Source organism: Zootoca vivipara, chromosome 3 (genome assembly GCF_963506605.1).
Source record: "Zootoca vivipara chromosome 3, rZooViv1.1, whole genome shotgun sequence".
In the NCBI taxonomy this organism is placed as follows: Eukaryota; Metazoa; Chordata; class Lepidosauria; order Squamata; family Lacertidae; genus Zootoca; species Zootoca vivipara.
The window spans coordinates 113,063,214-113,082,732 of NC_083278.1; the positions used below are offsets into that span (position 1 = coordinate 113,063,214).

Genomic DNA, 19,519 nt, shown 5'->3' on the forward strand with positions numbered 1-19,519 from the left:
GGCCTCTGCAGATGGCAGAGACCCCCAAACAGACTCACACCAAGGCCTCTGCAGATGGCAGAGACCCTCAAACAGAATCACACCAAGGCTTCTGCAGATGGCAGAGACCCCCAAACAGAATCATACCAAGGCCTCTGCAGATGGCAGAGACCCCCAAACAGAATCACACCAAGGCCTCTGCAGATGGCAGAGACCCTCAAACAGAATCACACCAAGGCCTCTGCAGATGGCAGAGACCCCCAAACAGAATCACACCAAGGCCTCTGCAGATGGCAGAGACCCCCAGTCAAAGGATTATTAAAGGTTTACTAATCGGCCCACTAGCAGTACCTTCTGCCCTATGTGACCTTTCCAAGGTGGATCAGACCTTGCTTCCCCTTTTTAAAAGGAGGTTCCCAAACACCAAGAATTTCATACCTTTCTGATCTGTTGGCCGTTTGTTGCCGGGACTCCGTCTCCTCCTCAGTTAGTTGAAACACAGGTTGGGCCATCTTTGTGCTCCACTGCTTCTCCGGGTTTTTAAGGATATCTCCCTTGGCACGCGCTTTGAAGAAAAATCCTCCGACTCGGCCGAAGTAGTAGAAGAGAAAAATGTCCCAAATCGTCCTGCTTCAACCTTGGTACATCCGAGTCACGGCACCAAATGTTGTAAGCCAAAAATGGCTTATCTTCTGAGGTAGCCAATAAAACTCAGAGACAAGAGGAGTTAGGAGTCCATTATGTTTATTGCAAAGCAATAAGATTACAGTCGAATCTTTTCGGAATACTGCAACCCCGCCCAAAGGTCGGGCAGGAATTTATAACATTTCAGACAAAGGATTTTGATTTAACCAATCACATAAAGCATTACATCATTTAATATTTTTATATTCATCATTATCTCATTTCATATTTAATACGTATGTCATTACCTAATCTAATACGCATGTGCAATAAGCATTGCTAACTAGGCCAAGGATTGCTAACTAGGCCTTTGATTCTCAATAATACGTTACATTGTGAGATAGTATGCGTGTTGGGAACCTGTGTTACGTGTACTATGTAACAATTTTGTTCTAGCTTATGAATTACATCTTTGTGATTTGCGTGTTAGCTGACCTTCTGTTCTGGTAAAAGAACGGCATCTTGCTAAATCATCAGTTTCTTAAAGCAACAGGTAATAATTCACTATTATAAGCATATTCCAGGATTTATAGGGATTTACATTATCATCTTAATTGGGCCCTTTGGGCCCCTGCCACATTGTAAAGCCCAACATTAGAAAGGCTAAGTATTTGAAAAGGAATCCTAATGCTATGAATGACAGCAGAGTTTTGCTAAAATCCTTCAATCAGCTATCCAATTGCATAGAAGATAGAGAGAAGAGGACAGGGAATTTGTTATTAAAGATAACTGTTGCATAATGGCAGTGCTATGAATAACAATGCCACAATGCCTGGGCAATCGCTTCCATGAAATTCTCAAGGTTGCGGACGACAAGATAGCTTCCGATAGCTCTCTGGTTTTGCAAGCCCAGAGTTTCTCCCTGGGGGTAGGTGACAGTGGTCCCCTCATTCTCAAGTATCTGGTGCTGGATGTTGCTGGAGAGGTTTGAGAGATCCAGCTTGAGGTCATTCACTCTCTGAGAGAAAATTGGCAGCACCTGGGCAACCTGCGAGAGGGTGTGCAGGTAGGTGCTGAGGCCTGCCTGTATCTGGTTGAAGCAATCTTCTTTGTTACAGAGGTCGTTCTGACAATGGGAATAATCAACTTGCTCGATGCGCAGGATTTGCTGCATCAGTTGCAGTTCGTTGTCACTGCCAATCTTGAATTCTGTACGCAGATCATTCTTCATGTTAGCAACATCACGCCTAATCCTATGCACGAATTCCAATTGGTTGAGGGCAATCTCTGGCAGGGGTGTAGCTGAGCACACCCACCACCACAGTGCAATGCTGACCAGGGGGAAAATAACACTTCGTTCTGAGCTCATCCTGCAAAGGCCTTTGAATCTCTTTGCGCTGGACCTTCTCTCACTTTTTTCCCCTCTCTCCTCCTCTCGAGATGCCGGATGCCTGCTTGCTTGTACTTCTGCCGGGAAGGAACACACCAGGAGCAGGAGAGGCTTGGCTGCTGCTGTGTCCAAAGGGGAGTAATAATATATAGAGAGAACCTTTTTTTAAAAATAAGTGGTATAGAACCATATGAGTACATATCCTGCTTAATGACGTGAAATTTACTATCTGTTCTTTGAATATTATGGCTTTCTGAAGAATAATGTGCAATATATACGGTAATTAACTTTTTGGGTTCTTCTTGGTGACTTGAAGTTCGGATAACTCCATACCTTCCAACAGGGGTGCCAAGTTGAATAAAATATTCTGCGGGCACAGGTAAGCTCTGCCCCTCATCGATTGATCACATGTTACAGTGCACACAGAACATTTGAATGGGAATGCTCATCAACTTTGGGGGACCACCCCCTCAAATATTTTATTGTGGGGTCTGAAGTCCCATCATCCCCTAGGAGTTGACTCCCATGCCCTACAACATTTCTCTGATGAGAATACTGTAGAGATATTCTAAAGGAAAATGGGACATTCTGTTATCAAATAAGAAATTGGGACAGCTTCTGAAAATCTGGGACTGTCCATTGAAAATAGGGACACTTGGAGGGTCTACAATATTTGTGGGAAGGAGTTTGTGCCCCCTCAGTTTTGAGGGGTGGAGGAGGCCAAGCAAGGAGCCGAACATGGCTCAACTTTATTGACAGGCTCCAACAGAGCCCTTGACCTCCTACCAGACAGTGTGACGTCGCACGCATAAGTTGCATGCCGGGCCCCCTCAATCTTGGAGGCACTTGGTGCCTCTGATGTGGGCCTGTATAGGCCATCGGTCTTCATAGTTTTGTTCATATTATGCCACTACACCCAACTGATTTTACAACCCACTGAATCCCGACGATTCCATCAGGTTAATGCACTGTTCAGTATTTCCTTGCTTTGGTACAATGTGTTTCTTAAGTGGTAGCAGTCATGAACCACAATACCCAAAGCAGGAATTAATATAATGACAGAAACTTTCAAAACAATAAGTGATATAGAACCGTTGAGCTGAATGGTACTTTCTCAATGGTACTTTCTGCTCTTTGAATATTATGGCTTTCTTAATAGTAATGTTCAACCTATACGGTTGATTATTATTATTTTTGAGTTCTTCCTGGTAAATAGATTTTGTCATCACTTGTATAATGCCAGGTCATTGATGCAGAGGGCTTCCGTGTCAGTATATCATGAATCCCAGTAAGTAGTTGGGCATTCAGAAGACATGGTTGCCCTTCTGTTTTCTGGGATGATCATGTTTTCTGAAGGTAAAAGATACATTAAAATTAAAAACATTCGGACATAAATGACAAAACAAAAGGAGCCCCTTGAGATCTCACTGGCATGTGAAAGCCGAAGCTGCACAACCCTGGTAAGGGTTTGGTGGGACTCTGGGACCACTCTTGCCAAAATATTTACTTGTCTTCAATGTATTGTTACCACTGTTATTCCATAGTACAGATACTTTTTTAAAATTAAACACTTTCTCTAAAATTAAAATGGCAGAATGTGTCACTATGTAGTGACGTACGACACACGTGTCACTACGTAGTGACGCTGCGCATGCGCGCTATGTAGCGAAGCTGTGTAGTGTGCTACGCAGTGACGCTGGGCATGCACACTGTGTCGCGAGTTGCTCGGTGGTGATGGTCCAGCACCCATACGGCGCAGCAGCAGCACCGCCGGTGAACTGTGAGCAAGCCGCGGAGCAATGTTTTTTACCAGGTGGCGCCGTTGCCCTGCCGCCCGGTAAAAAGCCTCGCTCCGCAGCTTCCTCGCTCACCTGCTCAGGGTGCATGGGCAGAGGTGAGGGGAGGGCCAGGGAAGGGCATGTCGAATGTCACTCCCTCTCCAGGCTGGCACCCGGGTCAGCACACCCCCATCGCCCCCTTGCTACGCCCCTGCTCATCTCGCTCTATAGGCCGAGGGAGCCGGCATTTGTGTGCAGACAGCATCTGGGTCATGTGGACAGCATGACTAAGCCCTAGTAGGGCAGTAGTTGTTCCTTGATAATTTGTCACCCCCCTCCATGATGGCACTGGGGCGAACCACCCCCGCCCCCACTTCCAACGTTCCTGGGTAGACTGATGCGTTTGGAGACAATGGCTCGGGGAACAAGCATGTGATCATCTTTCAGGATATATCATCCTTCTTCCCTTTGTTCCTTAGCCTCTATGTTGGCAAATTCATCTTTTTCAGGAAGTTACCACATTGCTGCTACTGCTGAAGCACAAGTGTTTTATGGGACAAAGCAAAATACCATAGTGAAATGTTGGCACTCACCTCTGAACTTTTGAATCATAGAATCATAGAGTTGGAAGAGACCACAAGGGCCATAGAGTCCAACCCCCTGCCAAGCAGGAAACACCATCAAAGCATTCCTGACAGATGGCTGTCAAGCTTCTGCTTAAAGACCCCCAAAGAAGGAGACTCCACCACACTCCTTGGCAGTAAATTCCACCGTCCAACAGCTCTTACTGCCAGGAAGTTCTTCCTAATGTTTAGGTCAGGGGTCCCCAAACTTAACCGGCTTTGGGCTGGTGCCCGCCGTGCCGATCGTGTGGCAGGCTGGAGGGCGGGGGAGTGTGTGCCCGTGCGCATGCGCACACACTCTTACAGGAACAACTGCTGGGGAATGGAGGTAGTGGCCAGGAGAGTGGGGAAAGGAAATTTCCTCACTAACACCAAAATCCCAACTCTCCTATTTTAGGAGCCCAGGACACATCAATAGCCCAGGACACATTAATATAGACTTTTTATGGAAAAACAGGACATTCTGGTATCAAATGAGAAATTGGGACAGCTTCTGAAAATCTGCTACTGTCCTTGGAAAATAGGGACACTTGGAGGGTCTACAATATTTGTTGGAAGGAAGCTGCCCCCCCTCAATTTTGAGGGGTGGGGGAGGCCAAGCATGGAGCCGAGCATGGCTCAACTTCAGTGACCGGCTCTAACAGAGCCCTTGACCTCCAACCAGACAGTGTGATGTCACACACATAAGCCGCACGCCGGGCCCCTCAATCTTGGGGGCAACTTGGTGCCTCTGATGTGGGCCTGTATAGGTCATCAGCTTTCCTAGTTGTGATCATATTATTCCACTCAACCAAATTGATTTTACAACCCACTGAACCCCAAAGATTTCATGAGGTTAATGCACTGCTCAGTATTTCCTTGCTTTGGTACAATGTGTCCTCTTGAGTGGTAGCAGTCATGGACCATAATACCCAAAGAAGGAAATAATATATAGACAGAACCTTTTTTAAAAATAAGTGGTATAGAACCATATGAGTGCATGTCCTGCTTAATGACATTAAGTTTACTTTCTGTTCTTTGAATATCATGGCTTTCTGAAGAATAATGTGCAGTATATACGGTGATTAACTTTTTGGGTTCCTCTTGGTGAATAGATTTTGTCATCACGCGTATAATGCCAGGTCATTGATGCAGAGGGCTTACGTGTCAGTATATCATGAATCCCAGTAAGTAGTTGGGCATTCAGAAGACATGGTTGCCCTTCTGTTTTCTGGGATGATCATGTTTTCTGAAGGTAAAACATACATTAAAATTAAAAACATTCGGACATAAATGACAAAACAAAAGGAGCCCCTTGAGATCTCACTGGCATGTGAAAGCCGAAGCTGCACAACCCTGGTAAGCTAGGGTATGGTGGGTGTCCACAGGACGGGGTGCCATCTTCTCACTTTTGCCTTTTTGTGTTGAAAGAGGATGGGTCGCCCCTGTACATAGACATATATTATAAATATATGTACACTAGTTTAAAAAGTACCCCAAATTTCTAGGACTGCTATTGTGCAATGGTTATATTGAACCTGGGATGTTGAACTTGAAGGGATAAGTTTGTTCCTTAGAAATCTTCTCCACCCGCTCCTCCACTTGCTTCCTCTTTCACATTCTTATCCCTCAAGGATTGTCTACACCCCATCGTTCAGCCCAGACACTGAGGTCCACCTCCAAGGGCCTTCTGGTGGATCCCTCCCTGTGAGAAGTGAGGTTGCAGGGAACCAGGCAGAGGGCTTTCTCGGTTGTGGAGCCCGCCCTTTGGAAGGTCCTCCCATCAGATGTCAAGGAAATAAACAACTATCTGACTTTTAGAAGACATCTGAAGGCAGTCCTGTTTAGTGAAGTTGTTAATGTTTGATGTTTTATTGTGTTTTTAATATGGGGAAACCCAGAATAAATAAATAAATATATTATTATTATTATTATTATTATTATTAAGCATTTTTAAATATCAAGAAACAACATATTGTGGTCACACCATATAGGTAAATATACCCATATTATAAATAACTTTAACACAATTTCAAAAGCATTCCAAATATCTAGCACTGCCATTATGCAACAGTTATCTTCAATAACAAATTCCCTGTTCTCTCCTCTCTATCTTCTATGCAATTGGATAATTGATTGCTGGATTTTAGCACAACTCTGCTGTCATTCATAGAATTGGATTCCATTTCAAACACTGAACCTTTCAAATGTTGGGCGTTACAATATACTCTACTACACTGAGGAATTTTCTTTCTCCTTCTTCCAGCTCTTTTTTATTATTCTACTACCTGGCCCTGCCTCACGTTGCTGTGGCTCAGTCTGTTAAATGGAGACTCAGAGTCCCCCTTCAGACTCCCCTCACCTTCAGAGTCCCCCTGTTTTACACGTGTTTTGTTTACGGAGGCGCATCCCTGTGACTCCCCCCAGCCTGTGCTGATCCATGAAGTATCCCATCTCCTCTCCCCCCCCCGGATTATCACTGTGTTTCCCCCCACCCTGTCCCAACCCATGGCATATCATGCCCCCTCTCCCTGTGAGTGTCCACAGGTTGTCCCGATCCATGAGCTATTTTGTTCTTTCCCTCCCCCCTCGGTTTATCCCTGTGAATCCCCCAATTCCCTCTTTCCCCCACCCCCACCCAAGGGAGGTGTGTTTCCTTGGGTGGTCCTAGTGTTGCAGTTGGGAGGGGAGGGTTGAGAGGATCTGCAAAGAGGTATAAAGAAGGTATAAATTAAAGTAGGGGTGTGTTAGGTCTAGAGGGTATTGCGGAAGTTGTAATGGTTAGAGTTATGTGTGGTGGCGGGGGATGTTGTGGGGTTGGCATGATCTCTGGGGAGATCATGCTATGGGGGGATCTCTGGGGAGTGGGGGGATCTCTGGGGTAGGTACCTGGGGTAGATGGGAAGGGGTCCTTGTGGAGTGGGCAACTGTTGGGGTGGCCTGGTCCCTGACAGAAGTCTGGTCTCCGGGGTAGGCTGTGTCCCAGGCTGGTGGGGTGGATGGGGAGTGGGCGGGATTTTGGCAGTATGTTGGAAGTTGTTTGTTGGATGTCCACTGGAGGGGGCAATTTTTTTCTATACAAATCCAGGTTTCTACCTGTCCTAGGTGTGTTTATGGACAATGTAAGTGGATAGAGACACTCTCACATGTGCTCCCAATGTTGTGGGCCAATTTGAGGTCGATTGGGTAAGCGGTTGTGGAGAAAGGTTCGTTTGATCAAACATGCACCCTCTACATTTTTATATATAGATATAGATAAAATGTACCTATATATTTTTGACAGTTCAGTAATATTTTCTTAGGGACGTGGGTGGCACTGTGGGTTAAACCACTGAGCCTAGGGCTTGCTAATCAGAAGGTAGGTGGTTTGAATCCCCATGACGGGGTGAGTTCCCGTTGCTCAGTCCCAGCTCCTGCCAACCTAGCAGTTCAAAAGCATGTCAAAGTGCAAGTAGATAAATAGGTACCACTACAGCGGGACATCATCTTAAAAAGCAGAGACATCACCTTGCCGACAAGGCAAGACATCATCTTAAAAAGCAGACATCATCTTAAAAAGCAGAGACATCACCTTGCCGACAAAGGTCCGTATAGTTAAAGCTATGGTTTTCCCAGTAGTGATGTATGGAAGTGAGAGCTGGACCATAAAGAAGGCTGATCGCCGAAGAATTGATGCTTTTGAATTATGGTGCTGGAGGAGACTCTTGAGAGTCCCATGGACTGCAAGAAGATCAAACCTATCCATTCTTAAGGAAATCAGCCCTGAGTGCTCCCTGGAAGGACAGATCGTGAAGCTGAGGCTCCAATACTTTGGCCACCTCATGAGAAGAGAAGACTCCTTGGAAAAGACCCTGATGTTGGGAAAGATGGAGGGCACTAGGAGAAGGGGACGACAGAGGACGAGATGGTTGGACAGTGTTCTCGAAGCTACGAACATGAGTTTGACCAAACTGCGGGAGGCAGTGCAAGACAGGAGTGCCTGGCGTGCTATGGTCCATGGGGTCACGAAGAGTCGGACACGACTAAACGACTAAACAACAACAGCGGGAAGGTAAACAGCGTTTCCATGTGCTGCTCTAGTTCGCCAGAAGTGGCTTTGCCATGCTGGCCACATGACCTGCAAGCTGTACGTCGGCTCCCTCGGCCAATAATGCGAGATGAGTGCCACAACCCCAGAGTCGGTCACGACTGGATCTAATGGTCAGGGGTCCCTTTACCTTTACCTAATATTCTGTTGATTTCTAGCTACTTGATAATTAACATTTCTATCTTGTCAACTTATTCATAAAGGCTCTCCATGGGCATTTAATCATAAATATATATAATATGATCTGTAATGTCCATAGACCAGGGGATGGGAAACCCGTAGACCTTGAGATGTTGCTGGAATATAACTCCCTCCATGGCCTATGATGATTGTGCTGACAACATCTGGAGCTAGGCCCCATATTTTCCATCCCCAGGGCGTTTTTCAGCTTGAACTCACCAGAACTCAGGTCCAACACCTTTCAGGTGGGTGGCATTGCTGTTATAACTTATAAGAGAACAAGGGAGGCATTTGTGGTGAGTTCTGGCACCTCTTTTCCTAGAAAAATACCACTGCCCATCCCTAAGCTGGAAGAATCAGTTAAATATTTTTAATCATACAGTCATACCTCAGTTTAAGTATGCCTCGGTTTGGGTATTTTCAGTTTAAGTACTCCGCAGACCTGTCTGGAACGGATTAATCCACTTTCCATTACTTTCAATGGGAAAGTTCACTTCAGGTTAAGTACGCTTCAGGTTAAGTACAGACTTCTGGAACCAATTGTGTTTGTAAACTGAGGTACCACTGTATAAGGATGGAGGGTTCCACTTCAACAGGCAGCATTTTTTAATTTGGTAGAATGTCCTTTTAAAAACTGTGGATGGGAAGAACCACATTTTCACCCTGGAGGATGTTTCCTCTAAGGCGATATACATAAGTGAATTATATTTCTTCAGTTAGGTGACAATCCTAATGAAAATAAATATGGAAAATAAGAAAAATACTTTAGTCAACTAAGAATAATGCACCAGGCAGCAGGGGGACAGCCCTATTTAAAATAAATGTGGAAAAGCAGGAAAACCTTTTACAGCAATAGATCTCTCCATGCTATCTCACTCTGTTCATTTTTTCTCTTTTAGCCACCCTACTCTCTTTCTTTGATCAGCCTGCCTGGCAAGTCAGAATCTCATTCTCCTTATTTATCTGTCTAAATTTATTTCCATTTTCCTCTCTTACAGGGTTTAACGGAGAGAAATGTAGAAGAGCAGGATTTGAGTGTGTTAATAGTCACCCTTCTCAACTATGCCTCATACAAGACGCCACAAACAGCGACTGTAACTCTCCTCACTTGTGCTGTAAGAAATGATGTGCAGCACCAGGCCATTGCATGTTTCTTGTAAAAAGAGATGGATCTTCAGTCGCGGAAGCCAAGAAACTTATTTCTGCTCGTCACAGATAAAGCAGTATATACCACTCATTATCTTAAGAGTCCCATGGACTGCAAGAAGGTCAAACCTCTCCATTCTGAAGGAAATCAGCCCTGAGTGCTCATTGGAAGGACAGATCGTGAAGCTGAGGCTCCAATACTTTGGCCACCTCATGAGAAGGGAAGACTCCCTGGAAAAGACCCTGATGTTGGGAAAGATTGAGGGCACTAGGAGAAGGGGACAACAGGGGACGACATGGTTGGACAGTGTTCTCGAAGCTACGAACATGAGTTTGACCAAAATGCGGGAGGCAGTGCAAGGCAGAAGTGCCTGGCGTGCTATGGTCCATGGGGTCACGAAGAGTCGGACACGACTAAACGACTAAACAACAACCACTCATTAAAATATGTAAAAATGCAGGTGTGAAAGTCATTTTTAAAATTTCTGTTGTAAGATATGATTCCACCCCAATTACATTTTAGAATGTTCCTGATGTTTCCTGCTCAGGTTTGAACTTTCTCAAAATCCAAGTGACAATTGCTGTGGTCAAGAGGCTTCCAAGTGCATTTTGGATTAGCTGTCTTAGCAAAATAGTTTTCAAAGGCACCTCAGAGCAACACACTACTGTCGTCCAATTTGGAGAATATGCGAGTGTGAATGATCATGGCCAGTGTTTTGGTCCAGACAGGATTATGGCTGAATGATTGTACCCAAACACCTCATGTCATTTATATCCCCTGCGACACAGCTTGATCCAAGAGGACCCTTGAGCTGGTCTAAGAGGGTTCAGCCATATCCAAAGATGAACTCCACATCCTTGGCTAGATGAGGACCGAGACAGGTGCAGAAAAGGATCAAAGACTTCTGAGCTCCAGAATTGCACAGAACTCATGGTCCTTCCATGCACACAAAACCACTCCTGTTTACCAAACTAGCCAAATATATTTATTCCAACAGTATCACTTAGGAGTCTGAATCCCTGGTCAATCTCCCGCAAAGCACCCAGATCTGGTAGATCCATCCTATCTCCATTTTCACCAGAGTGAGTTCCAATTTAAACCCTTGTCCAGTTCATTCACAATTCAAGGCACCAGCGTAGCACATTCACTGTTCCTTCTCAGGTGCAATGAGGGTTGTCAGGTTATGGGAAACAATCAACAGAGGCTTCTTTTTGAGAAGGCCAGGTTATTCCCTGTCCAGACTGGACATCTAAACCTATTGCATCCATGTTGTGGAAGACATGAACCTTTTAAATCCTTGAAATTTTTTTAAAATATATCACAAATGCTTGCAGGGCTTCACATAGTCAGGCACCCTTTGGAGTCTCATTAATAGCAGTTGGGATCTCGGCTGGTTGTGGCATGGCACAACAGCTTTTACCTAGCCCGACAAAGATCACTGAATAGCATGACCAAATTCCCAAAGCTCCATTGCAGCCAAATATTCCCACAACCCAGTCCAGTTATTTGGGACAATCTCCCACTGTACCCCAATGTTTCTCTCGTTGTACTCATGGCTTCTTGGAAAGTTCCTCCACCTTAAAAACAAACAAAAACCATTTGTGTTGTCTCCCTCTTGTTGCAGTGCAAACCTGCGCTCTCACTAGTACCATTAACTATTTGTTATCCAGGTTGAAGAAAGAATCCAGAAAGTTTATTTACTGTAGTAAAGTGTTTCAGCATGATTGATTCACAAAGGCTGGAACCCCACACCAGAGCCCAGGGTTGGGGTGGGGTGGGGGTTACCTATAGGTTTATTCCACAAAGCATTCAGATTTCCTCCAATTATATGCTTCATTACCTCATTCCAGGAAGTATGCTAGCTGCCGTTAGCAAGAAACTATTTAGTTATGTTTCATTTTATTGTGCCTGAACTTTTTTTATATATATATAAAAATCATTTTTATTAAATTTTCCATTTTAACAATCCAAAGAAATCACATCAAATATTCCACATTATACATCTAAAATAATCCAAATATTCTGCCAAATTATAATTTTAATGGGATTCCCATTCGCTGTTGTTTTTTGAAGGCAACAGCGAATTCTGAACATTGTCTCTGAAGAGCTTCCACTAGGACACTGGTTCCATAGTGGGTAGACTCCAAGGCGTAGGAAGGTTAGGTGGTACCCGGTGCAGAAAATTTCTTGTCACCCCCCCCCCATTTTTTTTTTTTTTTGCCTTCAAAAATGGTTTGACTTTATTATACATTTTCTTACAAAGGAATGTGGATTCTGGGCCTCTGATAACAAGTAGGTGACTGTGGACAGAAACTTAAATCTACAGGATGGATTGTGTTTTGGCTTGTGTTATTTTATTTATATTTATTGTTTATTTATTTAATAAAATTCATTTTTAAAATCAAGAAAAATTAATAATCCCACTTTAAAACATACAAAAGCTAAAATATTAAGATTAAAATTACTTCAACTTCCTAAGCATCTAGGTATGTTTGCCTAAAGAAGAATGCTTTTAGCAGTTGCCCAAAAAGAGTCTAGCAAAGGAACGTGTCACAGTAAACAATGCAGTACAGATATTATGTGGAACCTGTTGTAGTTCTTGAAACTACTGAAGGGGAGGTTTTATTTATTGTGATTTCACCATGCTCTGTATTATCTGAAAAGGAAAACATTTATTTTAAAAACAGGACCGCACAGCAGCAATTTAGTCCCATCATGAACAGTGGGAGTTAATCCTGAGCCGACGGTGCATAAAATGGGCTGCAATCCTATGCACCCCTTGCATCCAACTACCTAAAACTCTGCACGAGCCTGCAGCAGAGAATTGTAGAGTTGGAAGGGACCCCTGAGGGTCATGTAGCCAAACCCCTGGGGCAATGCAGGAATCTCAACTAGACCATCCCTGACCAATGGCCATCCTTCTTCTGTTTTTCCCCTCAACCAGGACACACAACAATGGAATCTGGAGGTGGGGGGAAAAGATAAATGTTGACAATGGGGCAGATTTGTCAGGCATGGCAGGCACAGCTTGAAGACTTTACACAGAGAGGAACCCCACACGGGTTTCCCTGCATGTAACATAACAGGCAGGGAGCTGGCTCAGATAGAGAGAAAGACATTGGTGGAGGGGAGGACAAAAGAGTACCAAAGTCCGCCCATATTATCCTCTTTGGAATGGTGGTGCTAGGACTCTGGGACCACCCTTGCCAAAATATTTACTTGTCTTCAATGTATTGTTACCACTGTTATTCCATAGTACAGATACTTTTTAAAATTAAACACTTTCTCTAAAATTAAAATGGCAGAATGTGTCACTATGTAGTGACGTACGACACACGTGTCACTACGTAGTGACGCTGCGCATGTGCGCTATGTAGCGAAGCTGTGTAGTGTGCTACGCAGTGACGCTGGGCATGCACACTGCGTCGCGAGTTGCTCGGTGGTGATGGTCCAGCACCCATACGCCGCAGGAGCAGCACCGCCGGCAAACTGTGAGCAAGCCGCAGAGCAATGTTTTTTACCAGGTGGCGCCGTTGCCCTGCCGCCCGGTAAAAAGCCTCGCTCCGCAGCTTCCTCGCTCACCTGCTCAGCGTGCATGGGCAGAGGCGAGGGGCGGGCCAGGGAAGGGCGTGTCGAATGTCACTCCCTCTCCAGGGTGGCACCCGGGTCAGCACACCCCCATCGCCCCCTTGCTATTCCCCTGCTCATCTCGCTCTATAGGCCGAGGGAGCCGGCATTTGTGCGCAGACAGCATCTGGGTCATGTGGCCAGCATGACTAAGCCCTAGTAGGGCACTAGTTGTTCCTTGATAATTTGTCACCCCCCTCCATAATGGCACTGGGGCGAATCGCCCCTGCCCCAACTTCCTACACCCCTGGGTAGACTGATGCATTTGCCTTATCACATTGGAGACAATGGGTCGGGGAACAAGCATTTGATCATCTTTCAGGATATATCATCCTTCTTCCGTTTGTTGCTTAGCCCCTATGTTGGCGAATTCATCTTTTTCGGGAAGTTACCACATTGCTGCTACTACTGAAGCACAGTCGTTTTATGGGACAAAGCAAAATATCATAGTGAAATGTTGGCACTCACCTCTGAACTTTTGAATCATAGAATCATAGAGTTGGAAGAGACCACAAGGGCCATAGAGTCCAACCCCCTGCCAAGCAGGAAACACCATCAAAGCATTCCTGACAGATGGCTGTCAAGCTTCTGCTTAAAGACCCCCAAAGAAGGAGACTCCACCACACTCCTTGGCAGCAAATTCCACCATCCAACAGCTCTTACTGTCAGGAAGTTCTTCCTAATGTTTAGGTCAGGGGTCCCCAAACTTTCCCGGCTTCGGGCTGGTGCCCGCGGTGGCGATCGTGCGGCGGGCCGGAGTGCGGGGGAGTGCGCGCCCGTGCGCACACACTCTTACAGGAACAACTGCTGGGGAATGGAGGTAGTGGCCAGGAGCGTGGCGGAAAGGAAATTTCCTCACTATCACCAAAATCCCAACTCTCCTATTTTAGGAGCCCAGGACACATCAATTGGCCAGGACACATTAATATAGACTTTTTATGGAAAAACAGGACATTCTGGTATCAAATGAGAAATTGGGACAGCTTCTGAAAATCTGCTACTGTCCTTGGAAAATAGGGACACTTAGAGGGTCTAAAATATTTGTTGGAAGGAAGCTGCCCCCCCTCAATTTTGAGGGGTGGGGGAGGCCAAGCATGGAGCCGAGCATGGCTCAACTTCAGTGACCGGCTCTAACAGAGCCCTTAACCTCCTACCAGACAGTGTGATGTCACACACATAAGTCGCACGCCGGGCCCCTCAATCTTGGGGGCAACTTGGTGCCTCTGATGTGGGCCTGTATAGGTCATCAGCTTTCCTAGTTGTGGTCATATTATTCCACTCAACCAAATTGATTTTACAACCCACTGAACCCCAAAGATTTCATGAGGTTAAGGCACTGCTCCGTATTTCCTTGCTTTGGTACAATGTGTCTTCTTGAGTGGTAGCAGTCATGGACCATAATACCCAAAGAAGGAAATAATATATAGACAGAACCTTTTTTAAAAATAAGTGGTATAGAACCATATGAGTGCATGTCCTGCTTAATGACATGAAGTTTACTTTCTGTTCTTTGAATATTATGGCTTTCTGAAGAATAATGTGCAGTATATACGGTGATTAACTTTTTGGGTTCCTCTTGGTAAATAGATTTTGTCATCACTTGTATAATGCCAGTTCATCCATTCCAGTATATCATGAATCCCAGCAAGTAGTTGGGTATTCAGAAGACAGGTCATTGATGCCAGGCCATTGATGATCATGTTTTCTGCAGGTAACACATACATTGAAATTAAAAACATTCGGACATAAATGAGAAACCAAAAAAAGGGGGGGTTGGAAGTCATGTAGTACCACCGGGCCCATCCATGAGGCAGACTGAGGCAGCTGCATCATGCGGTATAATCCAAGGGCCCCCTCTGTGGGCACCTCCGCAATTGCCTCTTGTGCCACTGTAGAAACGAGCAGAAATGGCTGAGGAGGCTACTGATTTCCATAGACACCTCATGGGAACCCCTTGAGATCTCACTGGCATGTTGAAGCCACAGCTGCACAACCCAGGTTAACTAGGCTTTGGAGGGGGTGCCCAGCACGGGAAGCCACCTTCTATTTTCGACTCAGGTGCTGAAACAGTATGGGCCACCCCTGTACATAGACACACATATAAATAAATACCTGTTAAATCAGTTTAAAAGTTATTCCGAATATTTAGGACTGTTATTGTCCAATGTTTATATTGAACTTGTGATGTTGAACCTTGAAGAGTGAAGTTTGTTCTTTAGAAATCCGAAACTCAGTGTTCTGGCACTGAGCTATGGCCCTTCTCTGTAATGTGTGCTAAAATGCGGGGCTCTAGGTCGTTCTTTTTTCTTTCTTTCTTTCTTTCTTTTTTTTGTCCTTTGCCGGATCACAGTTCTTAAGAGAATAGAATCATTGTTCTTCTCCACCACCTCCTCCACTTGCTTGTATTTCACATTCTTATTATTTCACATTTTTAAATCTCAAGAAATAACATATTGTAGTCACAACATATAGGTAAATAGGCACATATTATAAATACCTTTAACACCACTATAAACAGCATTCCAAATATCTAACACTGCCATTATTCAACAGTTATCTTTAATCAGAAATTCCCTGTTCAATCGAATAATTGATTGCAGGATTTTAGCACAACTCTGCTGTCATTCATAGCATAAGAATGCCCTTTAAAAAACTGAACCTTGCAAATGTTGGGCCTTACAATATTCTCTACTACATTAAGGGATTTTATTTCTCCTTCCAGCTCTTTCCATCAGCTTTTTTATTATTCTATAAAATGTATGTACCTGTATTTATTTTTGACAGTTTAGTAACATTTTGTTGTTTCCTAGGTACTTGATAATTAACCTTCCTATCTTGTCAATCAATTTATAAAGGTTCTCCCTGGATATTAATCATAAATATAAAATATGGTCTGTAATGTTCATAGACCAGGGGATGGGAAACCTGTGGACCTTGAGATGTTGCTGTAACATAACTCCCTTCATGGCCTATGCTGACTGTGGGTGACAACAACATCTGGAGCCATTGCTGTTATAAGAGAACAAGGGAGGCATTTGTGGTGAGTTCTGGCACCTCTTTTCCTGCAAATATACCTCTGCCCATCCTTAAGCTGGAAGAATCAGTTAAATATTTTTAATCATATAAGGATGGAGGGTTCCACTTCAACAGGCAGCATTTTTTAATTTGGTAGAATGTCCCTTAAAAACTGTGGATGGGAAGAACCACATTTTCACCCTTGAGGATGTTTCCTCCAAGTCTAAGACGATATGCATTAGTACATCATATACGGTTAGTGCATGCACACTGACTTTGAATTTGCTTAAAATTAAAATAATTATGGAAAATAAGGAAAATACTTTTGTCAACTAAGAATAGGCGACTCCGGTGCACTAGGCAGTAGGGTCCAATTTGGTGATGAAGGAGTGAAGGCCAGAGGCCTACTTTGGAACACTGTGAGTAGCCAGAGGAACTCCATTTTCAAAATCTCTCTTTCTCTGATAGAAAGTAAATTAGACAGCACTTCTCTGTTTGTACCTTTCTCTGTAACCCATTGCAAAAGGAAGTTAGCTTAGCCATAAGATGTTCTGTTCCATCAGACTATAGAGGATGTAGCCCACCACAAAACCACAAGTTCTAAGTAGGGCACAACCACAATTGTGCCTGTAAAATTCCAGATAGACATGTGTATGAAGGTACCAGGTACATAACGCCACTTAGTGGAGTTAGGTAAATGACTTTGCATCTTGGGGTGCTCTCTCTTGATTGGTTGATGAAGTACTGCAGAAAGGCTGACCTTCACTCTGTCATAAAGGTATAAAATCTCTCTGCACATGGACAAGGGCGGGCAGAATGAGGAATGGTCTTTTCCCCTGCTGCTCCATATTGTTTTGTCCGACAAACCAATAAAATCTGTTAAACTGCCTGAGATTTTGTCTGGTCAATTTGGGAAGCCAATCATCCTAACATTTCCAGCACAATTTAAAATAAACGTGGGAAAGAAGGGAAGCAATTTATAGCAATAAATCTCTGCATGCTATCTCAGTCTGTTCATTTTCTCTCTTGCAGTCACCCATTCTCTCTTTGTTTGATCAACCTGCCTGGCAAGTCAGAATCTCATTCTCCTTATTTATCTGTCTAATTTTTGCCATTTTCCCCTCTTACAGGATCTAAAGGAAAGGCTTGTAAAACCCTGGGAGGCAGTTGCATTCCTGCCATGTATAAAAAAAATTGCCGCACTCAAGAATTCGTTGAACCTTCAGACTGTGAGAAGAATCAAGTGTGCTGCATGAAAGGAAAGACTTGTAAAGAACAGGGAGGCAGTTGCATTTCTAAGAATGAAAAATGCCCTAGCAAACAATACATTAAACCTTCCGACTGTGACAGTGATCAAGTGTGCTGCAAGAAAAAATGATGTTCGGCTCCAGGCCATTGCATTTTCTTAACCTTGACTACCTGAAAACAGAGATGGATCTTCATTCAGGGAAGACAAGAAAGCTTATTTCTGCTCAAAAGAAATAAAGCAGTCTGCTCTACTCATTAAAAACATGCAGAAAAAATGCAGGTGTGAAACTCATTTTTAAAATATGTGTTGCAAGATATGATTGCGTCCCAACTACAGTGTAGAAAATTCCTGATGTTTTTTTATTTATAGCTAGGTAGCTGTGTTGGTCTGACGTAGTCGAAACAAACAAACAAAAAATTCCTTCCAGTAGCACCTTAGAGACCAACTAAGTTTGTCACTTAAGAAGTGTGCATGTACACAAAAGCTCATACCAATGACAAACTTAGTTGGTCTCTAAGGTGCTACTGGAAGGGATTTTTTATTTGGTTTCGACTGATGTTTTTGTTTAAGTTTTGAACTTTCTCAAAATCCACGTGACAATTGTTGTGGTCAAGAGGCTTCCAACTGCATTTTGGATTAGCTGTCTTAGCAAAATAGTTTTCAAAGGCACGTCTGAGCAACACACTACTGTAGTCCAATTTAGAGACTCTGAGAGTGTGAATGATCATGGCCAGTGTTTCTATCCAGACAGGACTATGGCTGAAAGATTGTCCCAAAGCACCTGATTTCATTTATATTCCCAGTGACACAGCTTGATCCAAGAGGACCCTTGATCTGGTCTGAGAGGGTTTAACCATATCCAGAGATGAACTCCACGACCTTGGCTAGATGAGTAGTGAGACAGGTGCAAAAAAGGATCAAAAACTTCTGAGCACCAGAATTAAATGGAACTCATGGTTCATCCATGTACACAAAACCACTCCTGTTCACCAAACAGGTACCAATGACAAACTTAGTTGGACTCTAAGGTGCTGCCGGAAGGAATTTTTAAATTTTGTTTCGACTACGTCAGACCAACACGGCTACCTACTTGTTAAGACCGTGTTCATGGAAGACAATCTTACTCAGCTACGAGTGATCACCAAAGAAGAATAAGAACTATTTTTTTAAATAATAATATTTTATTACTTTTTCCAAAAAGGTATACAAAAGACTAAAGACAAAGAAACAGAAAAAAGAAAAAACAATACAAAAACAAGTACATATAAAACATTAAATCTTATCTCACCTCACATTGTATATTGGCACCTCCTCGGGTTCCCCTCCCTGTGGTTCTTAAACACATTCATAATTAGCAAATTCTATATCAGATTATTCACCTTGTATAAACTTCTTCTTTTCCCTTTAAAATATCATGTTCACATATTCCACAGTTTGTTTACAACTTAATTTCTAATCTAAAAAATTACTTTAGCATATTTTTGTAAATACAATTTAAAGTCTTTCCATTCTTCCTCCATCGCTTCCTCTCCCTGGTTGCGGATTCTTCCGGTCATCTCTGCCAGCTCCGTAAATTCGATCATCTTCATCTGCCAATCGTCAATTGTTAGTAATGTTTGTAGTTTCCAGTTCTTAGCAATCAGTAGTCTAGCAGCCGTTGTAGCATACAGAAAGAAAAATACCTTTTTCTTTGGGATCTCCTTCCCAACAATGCCCAATAGAAATGCTTCTGGTTTCTTAACAAATGTGTTTTTCAACACTTTCTTGAGTTCATTATAAATCTTATTCCAGAAGTCACTTACTATTGGACATGTCCACCACATATGGTAGAAAGAACCTTC

General features: G+C 43.6%; 1 protein-coding gene across 1 annotated transcript; it reads right to left on the reverse strand.

Moving 5' to 3' along the window:
* Positions 1-1,411: 1,411 nt before the first annotated feature.
* LOC118078281 (myelomonocytic growth factor-like) lies at positions 1,412-1,972 on the reverse strand. The gene has a single exon (XM_035102079.1). The coding sequence runs from the start codon at positions 1,970-1,972 to the stop codon at positions 1,412-1,414; it is 561 nt and encodes a 186-aa protein (XP_034957970.1).
* Positions 1,973-19,519: the final 17,547 nt, after the last annotated feature.